At 36.5% G+C, this 25,140-nt stretch overlaps 1 protein-coding gene across 3 annotated transcripts in view; it reads right to left on the bottom strand.

The window, feature by feature from the left end:
• LOC111427810 (Zinc finger protein ush) overlaps nt 1-25,140 on the bottom strand; it is a 97,773-nt gene that overhangs the window by 19,177 nt on the left and 53,456 nt on the right. The window contains exon 1 of one of the 3 annotated variants that reach the window (XM_023063126.2): nt 4,142-4,520. The exons of the other annotated variants lie outside the window; for them this stretch is intronic. Within the exon in view, the coding sequence (XP_022918894.2) occupies nt 4,142-4,265 (124 nt within the window). The 5' untranslated portion in view covers nt 4,266-4,520. Of the gene's footprint in view, nt 1-4,141; nt 4,521-25,140 lie in introns of those variants that run through there. 3 annotated transcript variants of the gene reach the window in all.

Raw genomic sequence — 25,140 nt, 5'->3', positions numbered from 1 at the left:
TTTCTTATCTGCCGTCTCGTTTCCTGCTTCCTATAGCTCGTATCTTCCCGCTATCCGCCGTTGCACAGCCCCGACCCGTATATGCAGCGACCCCCCAGTCAACCCCCCAAAGTCCCCCTGTTTCTTCCCGATACGGCGTCGCCGCCGCCGGTAGATGGTTAAAACGGGCGGCGGTGAGGCGGTTGGGCGGCGGCGATACGACGGGATTAAACTTTTTAAAACTGATAAAGGCGTATCGCTCGGCCGGTTCTCCGGCTTCCGCGCACTTTGCATGCGAATAAGCCAGCTATATTTATGTACAAACGTTATCCGGGCCGCGGGGCGACCTTTTTTAATTTATTAGCCGATCCCCGAAACTTTCATAGTCAACCCGAGACGCCACTGGGAACGAAGATTAGAAGTTACCTTCCTATAAGAAATTTAACTCAAACAAACTTGATACTTATTAATCAAAATTCTTGTTACCTACATAAATGTTATTTGAGTTTATTCTAGGAGATAAGAGAAATGATACAAACTGTTTTATAATTAAATTACATCAAATTAATTCTGAAACATACTTTTTCCTTGAACTTATTACTCAATCGTAGCTCCCCGGCGTGCTTGGACAAGCATAAAAGATACATACTCACGCATACATTACAACCAGACGAAGAGATAAGTGTTAAGTGAGAAAAAGGCAGTCAGTCGCCCATCCGCGCAACGACATTAAAACCATCGACTATCGCAGTTGTCGGATGAGCGAGCGAGCGAGCGAACGAACGAGTCTCGAGTTTTATTAAAAAAGGGAAAATAAAAAAGTCGTTCGTCAGAGTTCTTCTTCTACAAAGAGAAGGTTGGGTTGGGGGAGCTGCTGAGTCGCGCTCACGATACGCGCGCACACCGCGTCGTTTACAAAGACGAAAAAGACGACGAGAAAAGAGAAAAAGATCCTCTCCGTAGCCTAAGTACCCCGATATTTTACGGCAATTAGTCCGAGCGACTTCCATCAGCCGCTGATAGCGCTCGGCGTCGGCGATAGTGCTGCCACTGGGGCGATAGCGACCGACGCCGCTAATGCGATCCGTAGATAACGAAAACTCTAAAGAGAGACGAACCAGTTCGAGTTTTATAAATCCGACTAACTGATAAATTGGAATGGTATTTACATAAAATGGAAAAAATTTTATAACTTATAAACTTACAAATTCGATCCGTTGTTTAGAATGAAATATTGGAACATCTATTAAATAAACGTTTATAAAATGTTGATTTATTTGAAAATTGAGGTATTTATCATTGTCATATTTTACCAACTGTGGGATACCTATTCTCATTCTCTTGTGAAATTTTTGACAAATATGGTAACCGCTATCGAGTCAGATCTGCTGAATCGGTTCCCTTTTTCTTATTAACGTCAGACGACTCGGCACGATACCGCGAAGAGTTATGCAACAACGTACGTTTGTCTTTATCGCTCGCATTCTCCTCGTTTTTGCCTCTTGTTGTCCGCTTTGCTACACCGATTCCAACGCGACGATAACACAAATAAAACCGCAACGTTAAAATAACAAATCATAAACCCTTTCTTATTCTTACCTTTCCACACTTTCTACATAATCGATAATCTTTAATCAATAACCGAAGAAATTTTAAAATCACCTATGGTAATAAGAAAGAGAAAAAAGTATAGAAAATCGTTTAGGTGCTACCTCATCAGAGGCAACGAGCTTCTCCGCTCGAGAAGCCTCTTCTACCACGAGGACGGCGATAAGAGGCGCCGATCAGATACCAAAGTAGACATATATCACGCGACAATGCCGCGACAAAAATGATTATGAGACGTGTTCCTTCCTAAGCGTTACTCTTCGCCCCCCGAAAAGCGACGGAGAACATCCCCCGGTAATGCGAATCACGCCCTACCGGTTCTTACCCGCGACTGATTTATGTCCCTTTTCTACCACAACGTGTATACTAAAAGCCGAACCTGATATACAACAACGAAAACCCTTAATGTTACAACCTCCATCATTGATTAATGACCGAAATCAAACGATTTTGTATTCAGTTTAGGTTTCGAATAAGATGCATTAAAGGATAAACCTATCAAATACAATTTCAATTAATTTTAGTTCAAAATACCTTCACATATCAAAGTAAAGGGTTTTTAATGAAGGTTAAGAATGTGGTTAAAGTTACATAATGTTAATGATAATAAGCAAGATAAATGATAAAAACACACTTCCAAATCTTACTTGGCACACAAGAGGAAGGTTAAGATTTAAAAGTGATGATGCCCTAAGAGATACAAGAGAAAGAGGACCTCCAATATGAGAAGAGGTTAAATAAGCTATCAAGGCAGAAAGCAACACCAAGATGTCCGGTATTGATAATCTTCTCCCAAAGCAGAATAAGCCAGGAACCAATAAAGGAGAATAAGATATGGAGGAGGCGATACAACGTGGAACTTAATTATCTGCTCAAGAAATCCTCTATTTCAGAATATGTTAGGTTGCAAAGACTGCAATGCGTTGATTATGCGAAACAAATGAGCGGGGATAGATTGCCAAAAAGAGTCTTAAGCAACAGAATGCAAGGAAAGAGATCAAGAGGGTGCCACGAAACGATGGGAGGACGTACAGCGACTCATGAGAGTAAGAACCTGGAAAAAAGTAGCTTTGGAGATATTTAGATTATCAGTAAGTCCTGACACAAACTTTTCATCCATTGATAATGTACAGAAGTTCACAAACATTTGAGGTTGTGACCAAAACATTGTATTAATGTTGATGTATTTATCTTATACTGTTATCAAACAAAACCAAACCAATCACAACAAAACGTAATGTTTAATTTAAGAAATAAATTGTGCAAATCATTATAAAAATCGGTTATTAAATATATGTTATTTAAAAATTGCAGAGTACAACCGGTTTATCACGTTGTAATCATGCGGATCGCAAATGATTGCTGGTTGATCTTTGAGATTCTCAACTCGAATCGCTATCTAATGGATTTTAAGTGCTCGTGACCGACAAAAAAAATGTCAGGATTAATGATGTATGTATTAAAAAAAACGAAAATAACCATCGAACTTTTAAATAACATTGCATCTTACTGGTTACGGAGTATATTTTTAGTTATCTAGTAAAAAGATAAGAGATAGCGTAACGGTTTTGATGGCGATGAGATGTGGATTTTAGGAACACTAAAAATAAGGAAGAGATACTTAATGACATTGAGTTTTTTTCTAATTAATATGTTATCGATCTCATAATCTTGATAACGATTTCGAAAAGGGGATTTTTAAATGAGATTTTTTATTATTTATTTAAAGTTTTATGAAATTTTTTTTTTTGTAAATGCAACGGCTTTTTTTATCGGAAACTGATATCGATATCGAAATGCAACGTTTGTGTATGTTTATAATAGTAAATAACCATATAAATGTACATAAATTTGAAATGTTCTCGTCAATATTTAACTAGTAAATATGACGAACGGTCGCATGGTTGGTCGTTTCGAATCCGATATCTCTCGAAATCAATCGCTGTTCAAATATTTAATAGATGTGTAACAGGGATAAGCGTGTGATATCCCGTTGGGTTGCTGCATGTATATTCGTGGATTAAACGCGATTAAACGGAAACGAATAAATGGTAAAATCTTTTAACGAAATATTAATTATTACATTAATAATATGTAGGATATCTCTTAAAATTTATTATAAACATATTCGTTTCGTTTGAAAAGCTGTACACACGGCCCGTTCAGATAACGTTTTATCGCGGAATATTTTCCGTATCGCCCGGTCGTTATCTACGGTTTACTGGCGTTCCTATTTTAGACGTCCACCGATCGGTATCGAGGCGGATCGTGTATTTTTACGGCCCCAACGATATCGAAACTAGGAAGTCAACGACGACGGTCGAGTAGAGAACGGTATAATCTCAAACCAAGATCTTCAAATAAATATATGTAATTAAGCGCGCCATGGCAAATATTGATTAGCTTTTCAACCGAGAATTGTAAATAACCATTTGGACTTTCTACCACAAGATATTCATCAATATATATGTATAGATTTATATAATATATATAACACAAATTTAAATTATAACAACAAATTTATATATTTATATATAATTTTTTTTAATCTCACCAGATGATTTTTGAATAATATTTTTCATAAATTGGCAACTAGAAAAATATCTTCTCATTAAAAGTTTAGATGGAGCTGTATATGGCACGTGGTGTTGGGCGGAAGCGAAATGTTCGAGCACCATTTTATAAATGATTTAATTTTTTTGTAGCTAAATAATACTCATTCACTAATTTGATATTCAGATCGCAATGATCCACTTTTTTAGTAGTCCGTCTGGGTGATAGGGCGTGTAAGTCGAGTCCACGGCGCTTTTCCCCTTTAAACCGTACAAACGTAGCCGGATTAGGCACATCACAGTTTGAAAGGACACACGTCAACGAACACACACAACGACGAAATCCACTTCACTGGGACCCGATCGGGCCGAGCGTTCGAGTTTTATCCGAGCTGGAGAACTGTTGTCGGTTGTGTGTGTGTGTATGTGGCGACAACGATAACGGAATAGATAACGGACTTTTTGAAATAAACCCAACAAAACTAAACCAAACATTAAACTAACATACGAGAAGGAAGATTATTTAAAAACACACATTTGTAACCAACAATTAATCATTCTTAAATCAAAATATATTACAAAAAAACCTAAATAAGAAAAAACTTCGAGATTATCAGAAATCTAAAAAAAAATCTAAGTCTTAAAAAGATAAAAGTTGGGTTAATCAATACAATACAATCTCTAGATCGCCTGATTTTATGGGTACCAAGACGTACTTAAGTACACTCTCTATGTTGATTTAATAGCAAGATCGGTATCTGGGAATATGTTTTATACACACCGTATAAATCTAAAAAAAAAAGGATTAAGATTACCCGATATGACGTCACTTCATTTTTAGGCATTATTAAAATTTTTGTTTAAATCAGAAAAAAAAAAACACCCAGATTATTTAATTAAAAAGGGAACGTAAATAGAATTATACTGTAAACAACTTACAACGAGATATAGATACAGATAAGATATTGTTAACATAAAAACTGCGAGATAACTAAATCATAAATCGCCGGGGAAATTAAGTACAATATTATTAAAAAAAAAAATTATAGATAAAATGTTTAGATTTTCCAGATTTTGAGTAATTAAATTGATAATAATAATAATTTAAGTTTAATATAGCGGTTAATTTTTAAGTACGGTTTGATTAGATATTTTTCCTTTCTTTATATGATATTGTTTTACAACTCAATTTGCTTTGTTTAAACAAAGGTTATGTATTAATTTGGAATAAGAATAATAATCTTATTAGAATAATCTTCCTTGGCCCTTTCTTTCTGGAATGATATCTTTTTTGTCAAAAACTCACCCACAATTCGATTACCATCATAGACTATGAAATGGCTCAACTAACCTTGGACTGATAAAAGCAGAGGTCGCTTGCGGAAACACTAAATAATAAATATTACTGTACCTTCGACGCAAACGACCTTGGCTCAATCACCGTTTGTCAAATATCAAGCCGAATATATAAATATTAATAATAAATATATTAATATTTAGTGTTCAACATAATATTAAGTGTAGCGCCTCGGCCAGAAGCAACCTCAGCTTATTTTCAAACAAAGCGTAGTTAAGCTGAGGTTGTTCGAGACCGAGGCACTTAGTATTCTTCGAGTGTTAATAGTAGTATTTATAAATATTACTTACTATCTGTGCAAAAAGTCAAGGCCCCTCACTTTAGAGATCGATATCTTCGCAACCGCTCCATAAAAAAAATTGCAACAAAATTTGTTGTAATCACTGAACATTTCTACGTAACTTATGTTAATCTGAAAATTTTCGGATCCACGGTTTTCTTGTTACCGCGAGTTAAATGAAAAATGTACCGGATTTTTTACGGAATTGGCAACTTTATCAACTTTGCGATTTTTTTTCTCGAAAACTATCATACGAAAAAATTTTAATTTTGAACAGGTGGTAGTCTGATGTGTTCTCAATGAGTGGCATATTTTATTTTTTCGATATTTCATACAGTTTCGCGGAAAATCGCGGTTTAGTAAGACGCCGTTATGTCGAAAACGGTTGGGTGGATTTCTTCGCGGATTTTACCAAAATATGTCAAATAATGTTAGTTGTCGGATTCCGTTATCAGTTTTTCAATATTAAGGCTCTCTATTTTTTTAAGAGCGATTTAATGGAATTACAAATTAAAAAGAAACAGAAATAAGCTCTGCGGGGTGACGAGGGTTCCGGCCAATCGGAACAGATGGTGCGTCCCAGACAGGACGTCGCGCCTTATTTCTTTATGTAGGCAAGATAAAGGCGCGACGTACTGTCTGGGACGCACCATCTGTTCCGATTGGACGGAACCTTCCTCTCCCGGCATAGCTGATTTCTGTTTCTCTTTAAAATGTAATTCCATTAAATCGCTCTTAAAAAATTAGGGAGCCTTATTTTTGAAAAACTGATAACGGAATCCGAAAATCCGCGTTATTTGACATATTTTGGTAAAAACCGCGTTGAAATTCGCCAGGTTGTTTTCGAAATAACAGCATCCTACTAAACCGCGATTTTCCGCGAAACTATATGGAATATCGAAAAAATAAAATATGCCCCACATTAAGAACACATCGGTTTACCACCAGTTCAAATTTGAAATTTTTTCGTCAAATAGTTTTGAAGAGAAAAAATGGCAAAGTAGACAAAGTTGCTGGCACTCTCAAAAATCGGGTACTTTTTTCACTTAACTCGCGATAAAAGTAAAACCGCGGACCCGAAAATATCCAAATTAACATGTGATACGCAGAAATGTTCACTGATTACAATAAACTTTACAGCAATTTTTTCCATCGAGCGGTTACGAAGATATCGATCTCTAAAGTGAGGGGCCTTGACTTTATGCACGGATAGTAGAAGTGTTATATATTAATTAGATAACAGAAAAAGGTAATCACGAAATAAGATAACTAATTTTAAGCGAGTGTCACAAGATCCTAGGGCGATTCAATAAGATATTAAAACATCTTTTCTTTATCTATCATTACCTTATCATATTCCCAAGCTGGAACTTTGATTCAAGCTTGTTCAAGTAAAGCTATAACATAGATGTCTTGGCTAAAACTTAATTTATATAACACATAGCTTTTCTCTCATTCCTCGAGAGTACAACTTAACAATTTGAAACACATTATACTAATAAACTCTACCACAGTTTAATTCATCAAACGAATGTTCAGATAAAGTCCGAGATATTTTAGCATAAATGTTATTAAAAATGTGTGAAGCATTTATCTTGATAATTTCGATTGATAATAAAAGATCAAATTGGGATATTAAAAACTTATCTATACTCTATTTTTTAATTCACAGGAGTAAAATTAAAAGTCACGTTTACACAGTGTAATTGTTCAAAGCTATTTTTCGGCGGGAGTTTTAAAAAAACCAGAGAGGATTTTAAGTAAACTGTATGAATTTAATTACTTATTTGTTTAAACATTATAAAAACCAGGGCGTACTTACTTACTTTATCCTACATAAAATGCAACATGTCAATATAATTTGACATTACACTAAAATCTCGATATAACGGAACTAACACTAGACCGTGTTAGTAGCCGTGCGTCCTCTGATACTTTCTAGTTCTCGGTCTAGTGTTAGTTCTAGTTTTACACTAGCACTATCACTAGCACTATCACTAGAGAAGAACTAGAAACATTCGGGTTTAGCCGCACGTCTCTCAAGACGGCTAAACCTGAATGATTCTAGTTCTAGCTCTAGTGCTAATTCTAGTTTTCACTAACACTATCATTAGAACTAACACAAGACCTAGAACTAGAATCATTCAGGTTTAGCCGTCTTGAGAGACGTGCGGCTAAATCCGAATGTTTCTAGTTCTCGGTCTAGTGTTAGTTCTAGTTTTACACTAGCACTATCACTAGAACTGTCATAAGATCTAGAACTAGAATCATTCGGGTTTAGCCGTCTTGAGAGACGTGCGACTAAACCTGAATGTTTCTAGTTTTAGGTCTAGTACTAGTTCTAGTTTTCACTAGCACTATCATTAGAACTAACACAAGACCTAGAACTAGAATCAACTAGAAACAACCAGAAACATTCGGATTTAGCCGCACGTCTCACAAGACGGCTAAACCTGAATGATTCTAGTTCTAGCTCTAGTGCTAGTTCTAGTTTTCACTAGCACTATCATTAGAACTAACACAAGACCTAGAACTCGAATCATTCAGGTTTAGCCGTCTTGAGAGACGTGCGGCTAAATCTGAATGTTTCTAGTTCTCGGTCTAGTGTTAGTTCTAGTTTTACACTAGCACTATCACTAGAACTGTCATAAGACTTAGAACTAGAATCATTCGGGTTTAGCCGTCTTGAGAGACGTGCGACTAAACCTGAATGTTTCTAGTTTTAAGTCTAGTACTAGTTCTAGTTTTCACTAGCACTATCACTAGAACTAACACAAGACCTAGAACTAGAATCATTCGGGTTTAGCCGTCTTGAGAGACGTGCGGCTAAACCCGAATGTTTCTAGTTCTAGGTGTAGTGTTAGTTCTAGTTTTACACAAGCACTATCACTAGAACTAACACAAGACCTAGAACTAGAATCATTCGGGTTTAGCCGTCTTGAGAAACGTGCAGCTAAACCCGAATGTTTTTAGACATCTCGAATTTTCCTAGTGTAATTTTTGCGTAAAACTCAAACACTCCTCCGAATTAAGTAATAAAGTATACTATTAAAATCTTGTGATAATTGAAAATGATTTTGAATATTTTGGTGGTGCAATAAGTTGAAAAAGGGTTGGGTTTTAACCGAACCTGTCGCGTGTTTTTCCACTTTTGACGGGCCACCGAGTCGCGCGTTATCAGAGACAGTCAGGGGTTGGCCGAGTTTCACTGCAGCCAACGGTAATTAGGGGCGCCAGATAAGACAGACTCCGCGCTTTTTGTCGCCGTTAAGTGAGCCCTGACGTGTCACATTAATTTTCCAAACAACGCACGCATAAAAGCGAGAACATCTAGGTATGTGTACACTATATTTCCGGTTAGATAACATTTATAATTTCAAATGAAATAATAAATAATTAGTGATTGAGGATGGTAAAAAGGGATTTGTTTTGTTATTTCCCCGCGAATACATTTCCAATCGTAATGAAGTTTGAAGTAAATGAATAGATGGTAGATAAAGCTCGGCCCGGTTCGGGTCATTGTTATTCACGCGCGGTTATCAGATCGTACCGTCACACGCTGGTTATCTCGACTTTTAATCTTATCTACCGCCGTACCCACTACTACTGATCTTCCTGAAAACGTCTACCCACACAAAAAAATACAATTTTTTTAACACCATAAAATTAGTTTTAAACCACATCGATAATCGAGAACCACTTTTTTTTTAATTTAATAGTTCCAGAGAAGACAAAGCCGTTTTCACCGTCTTTTGTGTCTTTTGTCCGGTGACAAATGATGAATGGAGAGGTGACCAGGGAAGGGGGTTCTTATTCACATCTATCAAGCTGACTTTGGGGCACTTATCTTTGTGCCCCAAACACCAAATCATTTCAGATTGCAGGTAATTTTTGGGAACAAAAACATGATTTTTTTTTCATTGAGCGAAACCAATTGATCAATTGTCACTATGGGATGATAAAAATAGAAAAAATTCGTTTATTTATACATTGATTTTAACTTTGAAGGGAAAAGATTGTGATGAATTACCAAAGATAAAATCTACATAAATATGTATTTATAATAATTTGACATGAAATTATTGATTATACATAGAGATAAAAATAAAACTTATTGACTCTTTTTATTTGCATAACTTAAGTGCGAACCTATGCGCAGTTAGCTCCCAATAATAATTAATTTTTTATGTTGGGGGCTAGACATTCGGGCGTTCACACGTGCATAAACAACGAGCCGAACACAGTGTCATTCCGAGGGCTGTACAAGGTTAACGGGAGCGAATTGAAATTTCGAGAGAAGACACTACGACGAATCGAATGACGTATAGATCTTGATCATCGGGTACATCGTTTACGAGTTATCACCACTTAAAAAAAGTCATTTTTGTGTTATTTCTTCTTCGTATTATGTTGGCGTTTTAGCGAAATTCGAAAGAGATTTCGAATCGGGCATTTCCACTTTCGTATTGGTCAAAGATTAAGGTTTCGAATGAGACATTGTTTATCGAAATCGGTTGACTGGTTCTTTTGTTATAATCAAAATACTATACAGTGAAATTCCCCTAACTCCAATCACTAAGGGAGCGGAAGAAAACTTCGAGTTATGGAAAATTCGAGTTAGAGAAACACATTTGAAGCCTAGTCAAACGCTTGAGCTTAGCAAAATTATTCGACTTAGAGGATAATTCGAGACATAGAAGTTCGAGTTAGGGGAATTTCACTGTACAGGGTGGGCAAATTTGGGTGTTATTATAGGCTATCTCAGAAACTATAAGAGATACGAAAAAAGTAGGTGCCTTGTCCCGGTCTCCTTTTTAGAGACTAATCCAATCCCGCAAGCACCAAATCTCTATCTTCTTTTGTTTTTAAGTTATTGCCAAAAAGTCAAATTTTCGCAATTTCAAACAATGCTTATATTTCGTTTATTTTTCAAATTAGAGGAATGGGGTTGATACGTTCTTAAGACACATTTTTAAGTAGAATATACAGCCGTTGAAAAGTTTTAAACATACTTGATGATTTTTGAGATACAACACAAAGTTGTGTTTTTTTAAATACAAACTATACTTGATTATGATGTTACTGAAAAGAGCATATTTTTAGCTTTCAATGATGTATCGCATGTATGGTGTATTTGCAGAAAATAACCGTTAATTTTCAATTCCAAAATAGTAAGCGGTAATGTTCAAAATTTTGATTATAGTAGGCGGGTCCGGACATTAAATATTACCTTGTGGCTATAATATATGGTTTTGCACGCATATGACAGAATAAAGTGGTTTTGTACCATTATTCAGGATAAGTTGGTTTTGTACCAACAAATAAAAACTTTGAATAATTAATTTAAATTTCTCAGCATCTTATCCCTGACCTCATTCACCAATAAAAAATGATTAGCAAGTAAAGTTTGTTTGTTAAAAATACAAGAAATGTATTAATTAATGAATAATTAAATATGGACAACTTCAGGAACTAAACAGTCGTAAACTGTCATCTTCTTCTACTAAACTTATTAGTTGTAAGATTAGAAGTAAAGATTAGAGTTCGGTATCAATGAATGAAATCTGCGGTAGTATTTTCCCAGTTTTCACCAAACATAAGAGTAGAAGTTTTTTGATATCACCAATTTTTCTTTTGAAATTGGGTGAGATAGAGGAAAATTAGGGATCATAAATTGGGAGTGGACTTTCCGTTGAAACACCGTTTCAATGGGGATATGAAGACTTATGTATTATTTCAAAGCGAACACCAATATATTCTATATTTAATTTTATCATTTTATTTAAAGATAATGCAGAACTTCTTAAACGGGAAACTCGTTTCGCAAAATTCATGAATGAAATGACTAGTAAACTCACGTTGTTATAGTAACTAAGTAGCATTTAGCGGTTTTCTCGCCTATTATACGGTAATTCTATAGAAACTATCATTTTTGCTGTTACCGGTAACAATTTCGACTAAAAAATTACTTTCTACAAATATCGTATTATTTCTAGAAAAGCATAGACCAGCTATATTGAGTTCTTAAAGAGTTAATGAAATCATATTTATTATTATTAAATTATAGTAAATCTTCATTTCATTTGAATTCATCATCTTCATTTGTAATTTTACATTTTGATTAAGTAAACCTGAACTTTCAGTAAAACTAATCTAAAAATATGTTTCACTTTAAAACTCCCCTCAAAAAGATGATAGAAACTATGTTACCACCTTTAGCGGTCATTCCTCTGGCTCGCAAGAAGTACGTAAATAATATGATGGTAGATGGCGATATGTCTGCGCACGCAACCAGATATGCTTTTCCTAACCTAGTTCTTGCAGAGTGTCAGTAAGCAAATGTTGTCGAACTAAAACAATACGTGTTCTTTTTAACATTTTGTTCCCAAATTGTTAATGTCACACACAGATTGACCATTCATCTGGTAAGTGTATTTACTTTATTTATATTTTTGTTGCATCCATTCCCTCATTTAAATACGAAATAATGAGTTTCCTTTCCGTGGACCAATTTGTAGGTTAGGATTCATCCAATTTCCTAAACTAAAAACTAATAAATGAAGAAGTCGTCATTCCTCTGGCACCATTCCTCTGGATTACTGAGATCCAGAGGACTGATGACAGGCACAGAGGAATGACCAGTTCTAGAGATGCGATAAATGTATTTCTATGCAAATATCATTCCGTGAATACAACCCTAGGGAACGCAGTTACTACTTCAAATGGATGGCAGAAAAATGCACGTATGTTGACAAGACATCACAAAAAGAAAAGCAGGTTAGAAAGACATCAAAGAAGAAAGTTGAATGCCAAGTTTCTGATATTATAGCTGATTTTAAACAAAGTATTATACCATTTCTGAAGCACAAAGGCAGATCCTTACATCAGTACAAACAACTCAAAGAACTTAAAGAGAATCTTCGAATTACCGAGGCGGTTATTCACACGGATTTTAGTGAAAACTACAACATGAAATATGCAGAAGAGATACAAGCATTCCACTTCGGAGGATCAAGAAAACAGATATCTCTACATACTGTTGTTTTATATACCAAACAAGATAAGGTACAGCAACAATGCTTTTGCACTTTATCAGAATCGCTTCTACATAATGTCCCGGCCATTTGGGCGCATTTAGACCCAATAATAAAGTGCATAACAAACTCTTACCCAACAGTTGATACGCTTCACTTTATTAGTGACTCACCGTCGACTCAATACCGTAATAAAACCATGTTTTATTTCCTAGCAATCGAGTTGCCAAAATTGCTCCCAAAAGTAAAAAATTTTACTTGGAACTATTTAGAAGCTGGTCACGGAAAGGGGGCACCTGACGGGATAGGAGGAGTTACTAAAAGGACGTTAGATAGATTGGTTGGTCAAGGAGCAGATATGGTCGAAATAAAAGCTATGTTGAATAACCTGTGCCAAAACATTCAGAACATTACTTACTATCAGATTGATGCAGACAAAATTGATGAAATGTCCCAAAAACTTAAGAATGTTTTGCTACAAACTATTAAAGGAACAATGAAAGTATATCAAATAAAAAAAGAAGATTATGAAAGTAGCATCAGATTAAACTTTTATGAACTTAGCACTTTCATAAACGGCAATAAAAAATACTTCATTGGTTCCCTTGAATTCAACAAAATTGGGCTTAATGATGAACTATCTTCTAGTGACACGTCTAGTGATGATGAGGACACTCCTTTAAGTAGATTATCAGTTCCATAAAAGTTCAAAACAAGCTACAGTTTGAAGACGTTTATTCTGACAAAGATCAAGAAGCTGCTTGTTCAAGTGTAAAACGTTAACGTTTTTTCGTTATTGCATTGAATATTCTTTTGTTTTAAGCAAGTTTGTATTTTAGTTTTCCCTATTCACTGTTTTGGTTTTAACATGCATATTATGCCTAATATTGTATTATTTTGCCGTATTAAATAAAAAAATCATTCCTCTCCTTATCTCGTCATTCCTCTGCATATCGTTTTTACAAAAACAAGTCAATTCTGGCTAGAAAATAATTGAACTGTTTGATCTTGAACTTTGCAAGATTCATTTTGAACAAAAGTTCGTGTTTGTGTATTAAAAAATAAAATTTGGAACAAAAAAACTATTTTCAAATTACCATGTGAAAAATGATAGTTTCTGTATAATCACCCTATAATTAAAAATTTAAATTTAATCTTTAATATTTTAGAATTGAAAAATAACGCTTATTTTCTGCGTGCGATACATCATTGGAAAGCTAAAAATATGCTCTTTTCAGTAACATCATAATCAAGTATAGTTTGTATTATCTCAAAAATCATCAAGTATGTTTAAAACTTTTTAACGGCAGTATATTCTACTTAAAAAAGTATCTTAAGAACGTATCAACCCCATTCCTCTAATTTGAAAAATAAACGAAATATGAGCATTTTTTGAAATCACGAAAATTTGACTTTTTGGCAATAACTTAAAAACAAAAGAAGATAGAGATTTGGTATTTGCGGGATTGGATTAGTCTTGGAAACAGAGACCGAGACATGGCACCTACTTTTTTCGTATCTCTTATAGTTTCTGAGATAGCCTATAATAACACCCAAATTTGCCCACCCTGTACATGTAAAATCCTACCTAATTGGGGGCTAACTTCGCATAGGTGAAATCGGATCATTTTTTCTCTTTGGGAAAGTATCCCCTTGTTCCCTCAGGTTCCCACACTCACTCTCTTTCATAGCGGGAGCAGGAGCGGCGGCAGAGTACACCACCTTTCCGCGTTCGCCGTTCGAGAACGAACGAACGCGCTATCTCCCCGGGAGATGCTGTGCCCCGAACAAAAGGCCATAATGTTCGTGCGCTTTTTGCGGCTCGCAGATTTCGAAGGCGCTCGAGCTGAATCCGACAGATGAACGAGCGCCGATTGCATTATATTCGCCGATTTATCTTTTAATTCGCGGGCGCGGACGCTATTCGACGCCCGGGGGCCCCCGTCGTCATCGTCGTCGTCGTTGTTAGTCTTTCTCGCCGACCATTGTTCTTCACCATCGCTAAACCCGCCCCTTTTTCCCCACCTTTTCCCTCTCACCCCTTCACTTTCCAAACGAGTTAATTAAATCGAACGGGAATCGTGTAAATTGAATATGTTCAAATTTATAAAAATCATTTAATGTGTTAAGTTGTATTACTTAAATTAATAGTTGGGCGTGTTGAAAAAAAAAGGTAGTTGGTTGTTCTTAAGTTGTGTGCGAAGCTTATACAAAATTAAGTTGTTGGAAGCGCTAATGCGCGCTTGGCCGCTATATTAACCGAGGTGTGGTACCACCTTAACGTCAATTAATTACACGTCTGCCTGCCGAGTGAGCAACGACCGACCGAAGGTGTTCGGAACCCGCGAAGACTTCGATCGCGGAGCTCTCATTGAAGGGGAGACTGGTCAGTCCACTCAATTTGCAACGAATGTAGCTTTTCATGCCGCCACGCTTATATAAGCTTGAAATTTAAATTGATTACGTCGATGGATTTTTTAATTAATTTTCTTCTTCGAATTAACATTTTTTTATTTAATTTTCGGTTGCCAAACGAAATTAACAGCTGCTTAAGGATTAAATAATACGTCAGAAACATGAGTATTCGCGGAAACGACGTATTAATTTCAACTTCTCGACACTTAAGTACTCGTTCCCGTTCAGATGATTGCTTAGATAAGTTGGTGAGTTCGACGAAGAAACGTGACTCGGACAAAAGTCACGCTTAGACAAATTCTCGTATTACTCAATTATTTTATGAAGTGTTCTTTAAACTAACGATAATGTTGTTGACTATCTCAACTAAAATTATCTTCTCTCGTAACTTTTTCTTTATTATTACGATTATTAATGTAAATTTGATTATAAAGAAGCTAAATGAGATGTCAAAATCATATTGCAGAAAATTTATATGAATTTCTTGCAATTTAGGCTTTCAGAATCAAACCACGTGCAGAAACATTTCGATAACATAGTCGAAGAATTACATCTCTCCCCAAGTATTCCCATAACATTAAAAGCACCCTTTACTACTTTGGCCATTACATTGGTTGCGAAACAGTGTAGGTTTCGAAATGATAGGAGTACTACTTATAGTCCAAATTACACGAAAATGGCAAATACTTCAAGTGCAAAAAATTTTTGCAATTACTAATTGAAATGTCTGAAAACACACTGCCAATACTTTGAACTATACGTGCATGTTTGCAATTGCTTCGGTAATACTCTTTAGTGCAAGAAAATATTCTGGACATACACTGGCAATTTTTAGACTGCAAGAAAATGTTTGAACATATTTTGGCGATACTTTAAGTAGCACCAAAATGTCTGGAATTGCACTATCAATACTCTAGAGCAGTGTTCTTCAATCTTTGTCATTGCGCGGAACCCTTTTTCGAGATAATTTTTTTATGGAACCCTTCGTACAGTAACAGACCCAGATTTGATTTTAAGGATTGATGTGTCGTATTATAATTACATATTACATGTTGTGAACAAGATGCGTCTCTTCCTTCGTTATAAAAACTCTATACAGGACTAACTAACGTGTGTTTATTCAAACAAAAAAATAAATATTCCTTATAAAATATAAATACAGGGTGATTTATAACATACGGAGCAGATTAAAAGGGTGGGTACTAGGGGCTAAGATGAAGATATTTTCTTAATAATGTTTTGACTACAACGTAATAATCACAAAGATATAGAACGTTAAAGTTGTATTAATGGCCTAGCATTTCTTACGATATACGGTATTACACTACGTTTAAATTCAAACTGCAAATATTTCGGGGTTACTTAAACAATGCATAATTAGCACCAATAATAAAATCATTGTAATATGGCAGTTACGGCTATTTAAAAATGTGTTAAATCGCTCAAAAACTGGTGTTTGTTTGTTGAGAACCGCTGATATCATGTTTTTATTGCTGCCAGTCCAGTTGATTTGGTTACCTAGCAGCGGACATGTCATTTAACAAGTATTTTAATTGTTCTTTACTGAATATCAGCGGTTGTCAACAATAGACGATGACTTATTTAAAAAATTAACATGCGATATCTATGTAACTATTAAGTTTTTAACAAAACATTATTAAGAAAATCTCTTTAGTTTGACCCCAACTACCTACCCCTTTAGTCTGCTCCGTATGTTATAAATCACCCTGTATATCAGTAGCATAGATAACTACTTATAAATAGATAAAGACTTTGTTGTGCTTGTTTATTACTGCACAATTTATCAATATCTGGATGAATCGATGTTAATTGAGCCGCATATCATTTTCAGCATCAAGTCAATTTCTGTACTTCGTTTTTGTAGCGACGTATGTGGATTTCCGGATATTCATCCAATAATTTTATCCAAAATCATGTGCAAACGTAGATTTTAATGTGGTGTCGGTACGTATATCTATAAGTTGTTCTCTTTCCTTAATTGGGAAGGTATCCACAGCACTGCACTCATTAAAAGAATTCTCAACCCAACTTAAATTATTGCAAGTATATATTATATATATTATTGGTTGCTAAAAAATCGTTTAAATTAGCAAAACATTTTGTACTATTTTTGGTGATGCATTCCTCCCAAAGCGTAAGTTTAAATTTTAACGTGTTTACTTTGGTATCTACCTTAAAAATTGTAGTATTTTCGTTTAGGTACTAAAATATGTCTGCAAAGTTGGCTAAATTTTGAAACCAATTAGTGTCATTAAGTTTTCTAAGCAATATTATTAATATAAATTAAAAATAATGTTGGTCCAAGATGGCTGCCTTGGGGCACTCCGGAAGAGATGGACTTAATACCAGATAGAAAGCTACCAACCTTGACTGCCTGACTTCTATCTGATAAATATATTTCGTTTATTTCAGCTTGTTAATTCCGGCTTATTTTCTTCTCTACTGTTATGCGTTGGGTTTAATGTTGGCGAAAAGCTGGTCGAACAAGAAACTTTGTTAGGAACTGTAGCATTGACTCATGGAACCCCTAAAGCGTTTGAGTGGAACCCTATAAGGTAGAGAGGAAAACATTTTCTGTATTTACTCTAACAATAACCTAAAGAACAAAATAATGTCTGAAATTACAGTGGAGAAATCAAAACTATTAGAAAATGTCTGGAAATACATTGGTAATACTTTAGACAGCAAGAGAATGTTTGGACACATGCTAGTGATACTCTAATCAATAAGTAGCAAGAAATTGTCTGGTAATACATGAAATGTAGTGATTCATATTGAAAATGAAATCAATAAAATAATTTATAAATTTATTTGATACGATAACCCCTATATTAAGTTTATCATTTATTTTTATAGATGAATAATTTGTTAGATATATTGTTGAATCATTTATGTTGAGTAAATAAGGTTAATCTAGAGTTTAATCAATTTACGAAAGATGATAAATCAAAGGATTATGATTGTGTGGTCACATTCTTAAAATCTTATTGTTTGAAAGTGTTACTTAGAGAAAGCTGAATCATTGACAATCTTGAAATGAACTTTTATTCAATTTCCCATATAGATACAAAGGTATTTTAAATCTTTTAAGAAAAAAGTCCGATTCTCCAAATCACGATCGTGATAAAATTTCCGGGGAGAGTCACGATCCGGGGATCCGCCCGAACCAACAGATGTCCCTAATTAATTTCTGCCGGACAAAAAACCATCTCGATACCACAACGGCCGGCGAAACGAGCACCAGAAGAACTTCTTCTCCTCTACTCAGAATAAAGGGGGAGAAGAGAAAAGAGGTTCAAAAGATCCATATCTCGCGACCGCGAGCCGAACCAAAAAAAAAAAAATACAAAAATAAATGAAAAAAGGAGAAAAAAATGTGTGGTCGAGAAAAACGCGATCGCGGACCCGTTTCCGCCCATCGAGATCACTCAGCCAGATGGTTTACGGTTTGGAGCGGGGTAACGTGAAACTGTTTCGCTTATCTCCTCCCCGGTTCGTTCTCTTGTGTCCTCTTCTTCGGTTCCCCGAATAAACGATCACCTGAGTTTCTAGAAGTGGTGCCGCTGCTTATCAATTGCTCTATCGGGGTTCGGGCGCGTCCGCAGGTCCCGAAGACTGTTTGGTTCTTCTTCTTTTGCTTCTCCCAAGACAGATTCGTATCTTCCACCAGAAAACAATAAGTCCAAAATCCGAAAGAATAAATAATAAATTCCTTTTAGAAACTACGAGACTTAAGATGATGATGCCTTGGTGTAGCTAAGAAATGTCGTTCTCATTTCCGGTGCTAATTTAATATCGGCAGTGCCATCGTTGCGTCCTTATCGTGAATCGCACGATGGCAATTTCCTGTCCCGACGTGGGGGCCCAAGCCCCCTTAACACGTGACTCCCGTGACGATTGTTTCATTTAACTAACGCCGCATCTACTACCACTGGCATAATTAATGCAATTATCTCGGCGTGGAATCCTCCTCTGGGTGCTCCGCTATCGGTCGCCCGCGTCGCGTCGTTTCGTGCTTAGATTACTATATCACATTATGTACTGGGAAAGTTATTAAGTACGATATGTGGGCTAAGATTATCACTTTTTCCTTTTCGTTTAAAACTTTCTAAAACTTTTATCACAAAATTTGATTTTTTTTCAAGTACTTAGTTCGTGGTGTTTTCAATCTGGATCGTAAACCCATACGTTTCAATTTCGCCAGAGAACAGTCGTTTCACCATGCCTCTCGCACCTCTTTTCCTTTCGTTTCTCTTGGTTGCAGCTGGAGTTTCTCCAAGAAAACAAGATAAGCGGCGGTGGCGCGCGAATCTTCGAGTTAGCGAAGGAGCATGTGTAGAGCGCGGCCCCAACCGACCGACCAGCTTATCAGCGCCACGCCGCGGGTATTTAAAGAAACGCGCGGCGGTAATTCACCGACGCAGATTCGAAAATTGATACGCAGTAGGCGTAGGCGCTCCCCAAAGAAGAACAAGAAGAAGAAGACGAAAGAGACGAAGAAAAAGGATGAGGAGATATCCTTCTTCTTTCTTGGTTTCTTTCTTTCGTCTGTTTCTTCTTCTTCTTCTTTCTTCGTGGTTCGTGAGGCTCCTCGTTTTATCTTCTTCCCAACGCGACCTACCTCGCGATCCGATTGCGCGAAAAGAACCGCTTGGAATTCTTCTGAAATCGCTTGGGAACTTGTATAGACTGATTTGAAAAAAAGTGACTGTACAAAAAACTTTTTTTATTACTGAATATTTAATTTGCACGTTTCCATCCGGATGGACGGATGTCCGCCCGACCGAGCAGTTTATCTTTTTACTCCACTGCCTTCCCACATAGTTTGTATTTTGTCAAGAACTAATCCGGCGCTCCGATTTAAATTAGGATAACGGCTCCGATGCCCGAGTCTCCGCCACCGTTCTCTAACCAACCTAAGGGAGAGAAACGAACTCCAAAAGGGACGGAGCTCATTTTAGCAGTTCGGGAACGGGGGAGGATTTAACGTGAGGAAATGACGTGTAAAGACTGCAGGTTGAATAACAATGAACGGGGAAACGTATTACGAGGCTCCTAATCAGCTCACAGATCTCTCTTTCTCTGGGTATCCCAGAAAGGCGTCGTGACGCCGCCGAAGTGTATATACCGTAATAGTAACGTTTTGTAACATCATTTTCAATTCTCATGTTGTAAAGGAACATTTCGGTGATGATATGCAGTAAATGAGAATATAATAGACGTTTGTGTATCTATTTAAAATGGAACGTGTAATGTAGTGAATCGTATTCTAATGTTTAAAATTTAAAAATACTTATGCAACAATTTACATAATGATGTACATGATTCGCCTGATGATGACCTAATACCCATAATCGGTCTCACGTATAAATAAGAAAATAATTATCTGAAATTACCGATAACTGGAAGGCAGTAATGAAAGGCTTTGTATGAGTGGGGCGAGAATATCCAGATGTGACACTCCCGCCAAATCTGACGCCATATTATAGCGAGTTGCCAACTTATGCTGCTGTATGTACAGTGTGTTAATTAATTATCGTATCTGTCGTCATCATTGCAAGTATGCAACCAATAACGCGATTTGCGTATTGCAATAAGAATACTGTGATATTGGTTGCATACTTGCAATGATGACGACGGGTACGATAATTAATTAACACAGTGTATGTAGCACGGTGTGCAATCTTACTACTATATAAATGTAAACTGATGATTAGTACCCTCACAATCCACTCGATGACGTTATAGACTGAATTTGCAGCAATCTGCATTACCTACACAAACAAAGCGCTTGTAACCATAGAAAAATTTATATGTAACGTCAAACTCGAGATGAAAGCAAACATCACATTTTTGTTTTGTCGTTTCGTGTGATAACTCCTGATTCTGCTGGTGATAACTCCGTCGTATAAGCAAATTTTCTTCCTTACTGTTTTTTATATCCTTTAGTTAAGTGTTTATATAAGTTAGGGCCACTTTTACCACCTCTTGATAAATTTATCCAATAGATAAATTGGCACTCTTTGTATGTTAAAAATTATGAATTTTATCTTGGAAAAACTTTAAATTCATATATTTTTTGGAATAATTAAAGAATTGTGCCTTAAAAATCGATGATTTTTTTTTAATCAATAGGAAATGACCCAAAAGAGGCATTAAGAATAAAAAAGAAGTGCGGAAAAGTGTAGTACTTACCGAAAAATCACTTTAAAGTTTCATTTTGACGTTTCGTTTTATGAAGTTATAAAAAAATAAAGTTATTTTCACTTAAATTTGTTGAGATTACTTGTTGAGACTTAGGCTATCGATGCGTAACGACAATTACCTGTCGTTAGATAGAATTGTTTCTACCAAATGTGTATTAATAGACTTTGTGTTAATAGATTATGTCAATTGATACAAAAACCCAAAACATTACAAGTATACATACATACAAGTATTGGTATAAACCGGTATAGAAACACCTATAATTAAATTTCGCGCTTTAACCTAATTAATTCTCTCACAATCCACTTGGGAGCGCTGAATTCAATATACCAAAAAATAGTGGGGAGATGACCTTCTATATACATAATATACAGGGTGTGTCAAATGTCTGGAATATAGCCAATAACTTAGCCTTTTGTTATTTTAAAGAAAAATGTTTCAAATCAAAAATTCTTTATTAATTGTGGCGCATTTTTTGGCGATACTTGCTTGTTTACATTGTTCTTTGTTTCGTTGCTATGGCAACCAACATTGTTATTTTAAATGGGGTGCATATGTTTTTTTTGCACATTTTAATAGAGGATCAATCCCTCTACGCGATGAACATATCAAATCATATGGTTGTATTAGAAAAAAATCGAGAAAAAATGCGTTCTCTGAAAATATTAAATCACTGTATATCTTTCACTGTAATTAGCTGATTTAAGACTTTCAAGAAACGCATTTTTTCTCGATTTTTTCTCATGTATACAACCTTATGATTTGATAAGTTCATCGCATAGAAGGACTTATCCTCTATCAAAGTATGCAAGAAAAACATATGCATCCCATTTAAAATAACAATGTTGGTTGCCATAGCAACGAAACAAAAAATAATACGAACAAGCAAATATCGCCAAAAAATGCGCCATGGTTAATAAAGAAACTTGTATTTGATACATTTTTCATTAAAACCACAACTGGCGAAGTTATTGGTTATATTCCAGCCATTTGACACACCCTGTATATAAATTTTTCTATGGCATGTAGTTTCAAGTGAGGTTGGTTAAAGGTTTGCTGCTATTAGTGATAAACATTTGGCGAGATACCGCCAGCACAGACTAACCCGCCAGTATCATTTCTGGTTATTCTGTGTCTTTGGTAACTCGCGATAAGATGGCCACAAAACCAGGTGCCGCCAACATGAAACGAATCAACGTCAGTGTCATTTCTGGTTATTCTGTGATGCAGAATTTGGGTTGATAAAAAACATTTGGAGATTTCGATGCAGAAGTGATGTAGACTTGATGCAAGTTTAAAGTATACTCAAGAGATGTAATGAAGATTAAGTGCAGACTTGACAGAGCCTTGATACACTTCAAGATGCACTTTTGATGAGCATGGTATAAAGATGTTTTAATCGATTATTAATTACGCACTGTATACCTTAAATGTTACGGTTTAAAAGGATTACTAAAATATTTTTTTTTATATACACGATATATGTTGTTTTAAATGTAAAATTTTGGGTTTAAATTTACGTAATAGCATACTGTCGCGTATTTCTAGTTGTTTCAACCAATACATATTGTCAAATTGAATTCATGCAGAGCCGGGCATAAGTCAGCGCCGGTATAAATCACGTTGGGTCGGCAAGCGATAAGCCGCGGACACGAAAAATTGCGAAATAAATAACAACATAAAATAAACCCATTAAAAATCGGGTGTAATGGTATTGGAACGCGCGCGCCCGATCGCCCGCAGCCCTTCTGCCGCCGCCCCTCCTCCTCCGAAAGAGATCGCGAGGCCCGATAAGAGCAGCGCATTGTGTTTATTTATTGATATTTCGGGCCATTATAATATCGCCGGAGTTTTATTGCACGTTCGACATTTGTTCCGTACGAACGGCGAATAAACGCGCAGATTTCAATTTAAAATCTACATCGACCATCTATCAGCAAAAACACAACAACCCCTAAAACGCCCAGCCCTTTTCCATACATCGATACAGTTTGCATGTTTAGCACCTATCACTACCTTGTAATGAGTTAAAAAATTGGTTTGATATTATTTTTAGGTCAATATCTAAAAATCTATTTTGATTTAGAAACAAAATTTTTGAAAGAATACAAAAAAAAGCACAAATATAGATACCAATATTCTCGTAATAAATAGTTGATGGTTTTGTCCCCGTTGGGGGGAGTTATGCCCTTCGGTCTGTCCTTTTTCGATCGTGCCGTTCGACAACCCTATCATTTTTCCGCACGAACGGATGGCTGCCCACAGCTGCCAAAGGCCGATAGCTGGCCGCCACCGCCGCCTTGCACCACACCGATAACGACGCCCGACCCTTTACCCCCCAACAACCGCCGTCGACGAGGCACCCTTTTCGGAATGTCACCCGCGGTGTCATCGACGTCGCGACGCCTGCCTAGCTGCGATACGTCGTTCACTCGATCACACGTGACCGATTTTTATTGGGGACAAAAGTGTCGAACAACTTCTCATTGAAAGAAGAAGAAGATGAAGAAAAGAAAATCGAAAAGAGGGAGATTTAACGTCAGATAAAAATTTTGAAATGAAACAAAATCATAAAATTTGAAGTGTTCATTTTAAAATTCGATTGGATTTTAAGTGGTCGTTTTCAATTTGTACAGGGCGATATTTAAGTCGCTAACAGGCTTAACAGAGCCCCGGAGGGCTGGGTACAAGCCACCTACATGGGCCGAGATTAGTATCTTTTAGGACCGGTCCGAGCTGGGGCTGGGCATCGTCCAAATTATGGACCGCGAGCATTAAAATAAACAAGGAGGACAGGGTCGGGGGATCCAAGAGGGGACGAAGAAGCGTTTCCCCAAACGGTATATTAAATATTGGCCGCACGTAACGTGTTCTCGCTAAATTGGCTTCGCGCCGCCAAAATTAACTACTCGCCAGCCTGCGTGACGTTAAGTACCTGCTTCGCTCCTCCAAGTGCTTTCACCCAACCTTTTTTTTTCTTATTACGTTATAAATAATTAAGTAAGAAATTTTTATAAAATTCATTAAAATTTCGTAAAAATTTCGTTTTTTTTATTAGATTCTTGATTATTTTTGGTGCAAACCTTACGATTAGGAGGTATAACCCGATCGGACAAAGACGATATTTTCGACGAAACGCTAATGGCCCAGATCGGCGTCCCGATAACGTGGTGCTCAAGGATGTCTGGTCGAGAGTCCCGGTCTTGGCACTGGCACGCCAACTGCGCCGTCTTAATGAATAATTACATCACTGTTGTTTATATCCGAACGTTCATTTCGATAAGGATACCCAGATACACCAAGCAAACACTTAGAGAAAAAAGAAATCTCGATCATCGTTATTGATGGATTTGTCTAATTGTAAGAAACATTTCGATTGCAAAGTTGATGTTAGTTCTTGGAAATGTGCCAAAAGATTGGAAAAGGATTTTGGTTCCGGCGATTATGAAAAACGACTTTAGGTGTTACAATGATTTATGCGCGATATTTTACGAAAAGTATAGGTTCCCGCCGTGGGGCCGCGCGATACCATCTGGTGGCCCGGCCAAGCTAGTTAACAGATAGCATCGGAGTTTCCATACAGGCCAAATAGCTCGATGGGGCGCGATAAGGGGGCCTGGGGGTGCAGGGCCGGGCTCCGGCGATGCGCCCGAACGATAACGGGCCCGGCCCTGGCCCTTATCGTCG

This window comes from Onthophagus taurus, chromosome 6 (genome assembly GCF_036711975.1).
Source record: "Onthophagus taurus isolate NC chromosome 6, IU_Otau_3.0, whole genome shotgun sequence".
NCBI lineage: Eukaryota > Metazoa > Arthropoda > Insecta > Coleoptera > Scarabaeidae > Onthophagus > Onthophagus taurus.
This window is presented reverse-complemented; position numbering and strand designations above follow the sequence as displayed.